The sequence below is a fragment of the Helobdella robusta genome (genome assembly GCF_000326865.2).
Source record: "Helobdella robusta unplaced genomic scaffold HELROscaffold_28, whole genome shotgun sequence".
NCBI classification, from domain to species: domain Eukaryota; kingdom Metazoa; phylum Annelida; class Clitellata; order Rhynchobdellida; family Glossiphoniidae; genus Helobdella; species Helobdella robusta.
Window position 1 is genome coordinate 398149 of NW_008704435.1, and position 3977 is coordinate 402125.

General features: G+C 31.5%; 1 protein-coding gene across 1 annotated transcript in view; it reads left to right on the forward strand.

Moving 5' to 3' along the window:
- Nucleotides 1-139: 139 nt before the first annotated feature.
- The window catches only part of HELRODRAFT_112372 (hypothetical protein), a gene marked incomplete at its 5' end in the record, with an annotated part of 13990 nt that continues 10152 nt past the window's right edge, over nucleotides 140-3977 (forward strand). The window contains 2 exons of the mRNA XM_009020447.1: nucleotides 140-244; nucleotides 1716-1822. Of these exons, the coding sequence (XP_009018695.1) occupies nucleotides 140-244; nucleotides 1716-1822 (212 nt within the window). The remainder of the gene's footprint in view (nucleotides 245-1715; nucleotides 1823-3977) is intronic.

The following is a 3977-nucleotide window of genomic DNA, read 5'->3' on the forward strand; positions in this document are numbered from 1 at the left end:
ACCTACAGACGTTGTTCTTTATATCGTTTCAATACTCATACTCGTATTGTACTGGAATTATTTATTTTTGAGGAACGTTCGTTCGTTCGGTTGGGATTCGTTGGTTGGTTCCGCTGATTAAATTATAAATTAAATTAGGATGGCAAGTTATGCTGCAGCGTTGTTGGATGAATTGATGGGAAGGAACAGAGACTCAAATCCTCATGATATATCTGTGAAGAAAGATCATTGGTCTGACGAAAAAGTATGCCAGTTTATAACTTAAAACTGGCAAATATTTACTTATTTTTACTATATTATTAATAAATATATTGTATTATTTAAATTTGTTTTATAATTTAAATTACAATTTACAAGCATATTTCATGATGCCTTAGCTTTGATTTTGAAGTAATTTTGTAGTTTCATGTTAAAATATTTTGTATATGTCTAAGAAAATGTCAAAACAAAATTAATTCAACATAAGGATGCTGAAGGCATGAGATCCATGTACCGATGTTCTCAGATGATAAGTGTAAAAATTACATGTGCAATATGACGTTTTCACATTATTTTATAATCATATAAAATTATAAATAAAGCATGAAAAGAGAATTTGACAATGAAATGCTAGAAAAGTATAAGGCATGAGAATCTCATATCCAGTACTAGGACATTTTCATATCAAGTTCGATAATCGCACGCCAAGTTTGATTTCTACATCTTTAGTTTAGTTAGACGGTACAAAAAGTGTCAGAACAGCATGAAGAATTAGACAGTATAAAACGTGAAAACTGTGCAGCAAATATGGAAGTTTGAAATTATGAAGCATGATAATTGCACACCGATTTCATTGTAAAGGTGTAAAAACTCAAAATATACACATATAACAAAATTGTTTATTCTAGCTAAAAATTACATTGGGTTACTCTTACTAATAAACATCTGAATCTGAATGCATACAAAAATATGAAAATCTACAGAACAAAATAAAGGGATGTTAAATACAATTCTGTTCTGATTGACTTTTCAATTAACCAGCCACTACTTTTCTTTCTTTTTTAGTTAGAGTCAATTATTTCAAAAATTTCAGTTGAAGCTTGAGTTATAGTTAAATAATTTTCATCAGTTGTTAGGGTTTTCAAATATATTTGGAGTTTATTTGTATTAGGATTGAGGCAAACTTAAGAATTCTTATCTTAAAAATGTTTTTTTTATTTGGACCAGGGTAAGAAGGATTTGTTTAGATTCATGTATATAACCATGTGGATTTAATCTTTGTCATTGTTTTATTATTGAAATTAATTGATTAATTAATAGATTTTGTTATAATTTATTAAATTCAATTATTGTCTTTATAAATTTTTCAAGATTTTTAATTAAATTTTCATCATAAAAAGTCAATGAGTTGAGAAAGTTTCTAAAATTTTGTAAGAATGTTTCATCGAATGGTCTTTGGGCAATCTTATTCACCATTAGGTTCATATTATCACCAGTCTGCATCTAAAAATAAAATCTGCTCATCATTTGTTGCTTCAACTTGCTTGCAATTTCTATTCAGCTCTATATGATAATGAAATTTTTTTTAATTAGTTGCTATAACCATTTTGCTCATATATAACACTGCTGTAACATTGTAAGCAGACATGGTGGGTTTTTTAGATTTACATTGTAAAATGTTTCTCAATTTAATTATTACCTTATATTCTCCTTACTAAATGTGTTTTATTCATCAGATGTGTAAGTATTTTTTGTGTGGGTTCTGTCCTCACGATCTATTCATCAACACAAAAGCCGATTTGGGCAAATGTACGAAGCTGCATGATGAAGAGTTCAGGATGAGGTGGGTTGTCACTTGTTTCTTACATCTCTTAAATCATTTCATGTGCACCACATTTTGCAACACTTTAAAGTAAAATAGGTGAGAAAATAAAATTAACCCATTAAAGCCCAATTTATTTAAAATGTAATTTTTTTTTAAATACTCTTTTATGTGGCTCATAAGTCATTGAAATTCATAGAAAAAAACTTGAAATACATTTTTAAATTTTGGTTCAGCAATTAAAGCATGTCCTCGTTTGAGGACACTGGTCAAATAAAGTTCATAAAAAAGATGAACAATATTTTTTCTTTTTTTTCAAAAAACAACATTTTTTCTTAGATAGTTATCTGAAATATTTTTTCTAAACATGATAATGAATTTAAATAATTTATTTTAAAAATTTATTGTGGTATTTTGAAAAACAAGAAAAACACAATGTTACTTTGTACTTTTTACAAAATGTTCTTGGTTTTCCACTGCAGCTGACAAATTGACACCTTCTTTGAGTTTGTCTTTTCTCTAAAATGTGGCCTTTTTCATCAAATCTAATATCATCCATAACAATGGATTTTGATGTTGATGGGAAACAAACTGGCCTCCCTTTTAATATACGTTTTCATATTCCTAATTTAAGATAGGGTAACGCTATATTTCTCCTATAGTCTTTTATAGATACATTACCATTTGGATATGTTTTTACATAAGCAACGTAGCTGTTGACAATAGACATGTCAACTAAATTCTTGTAAATAAACACCAGTACCACTTTTTACCTCTTATACAAATACTGTGTCTTTCTAAAAGCCAATTATAATGATCAACTCCACCCATATTATAATTTGCTATTATTGAAGGTTGTGGAATTTGAACCTTTTCTTTTTTTTCTTTACTCCATCGAAATACTGACGACAATGGTTCAATTGTATCAAAATTTGTTCCAACTGTAACAGCTCGGTTGTCATTCCACTTAACTATCAAAATTCGTTCTGAATTTTCAAACTGATAATCAAAAGTTCCTCTTAGACTTTTTTCCATTTTTTTAGAGGGCACGTTTTTGTTTTATTATTTCGCATAGTGCCTGTTGCTCTATAGCCTTTTTCTCTTAAAGACACAAAAATATCATAGCTGGAAAAAAATTATCAAAGTAAATGTGATAGCTTTCAGGGTCTTCAATTATGTCCAGCATTTTGAATACCAATCGGGTTTCTAGGGGTTCTGTAGTTTGTTCTTTTTCTTTTCCACAATACAGTGAAAAATTAAAGCAATAACCACTGCTGCCACACAATGACCAGAGGTTATAACTAAATGTTATTGGTTTTCCATGGATAAATTGCTTTAGTCCATGGCGACCATAATAACGCACCATCATCTCATCAACTGAGAGATTTTTTTTAAAAACTCCCCATTTTTAAAAATTAACATTTATCCTATCTATCAAAGGTTTCATTTTGAAAGCTTTGTCATTTTTATTGCCCTTCACTTTTGAATTGTCTTGAAAATGAATGTAACATTTCAATTCACGATAAAAATTGCGGCTAAATGCATCTTTAACAACTTGCACACCTAAATCTTCACTTTCACTCCAATAGTCTCGCTCGCTTGGCAAAGCATGATACCCATTGAAGATTAAAAATCCCAAAAAAACTTTTATATCTTTCCCTGTGACAGTAAAATTTGGATTATTCTTATCGTTTGTTGCATATCTCATTGTTTCTCTAACAATGAGTTTAATGATATTACAACAACAACACACGTTTAGACGGCATTTTCCCCAAGATCGGGGGTTGCCGTTTGGCAACCTATGATGAAACCGAAATAACCCTCGACGCCATCCACATCTGTCACTCGCCTCAGTATCACGCAACCCCGCTTTCACCCTGTCCTTCTCCACCTGCTCTCTCCATCCCAATCGCGGACGACCCCTTCCTACCACTCCTTCAACCTCGAACTCCAACGCTCGCCTAATCCCGACCCTTTCATCCCTTCTCAACATATGTCCATACCACCGCAATCTCGATCTCCTTATCAATGTCACAATGTCCTCATTCAGTCCCATCATTGACATCAGCTCTGTACTACTCCTCCTATCCTTCACTTTAACCCCACACATCATCCTCACTATAGCTCTTTCAGCCCTCTGCAGTACATTTTCCTCCTCTCTCCTCAACACCCAAGT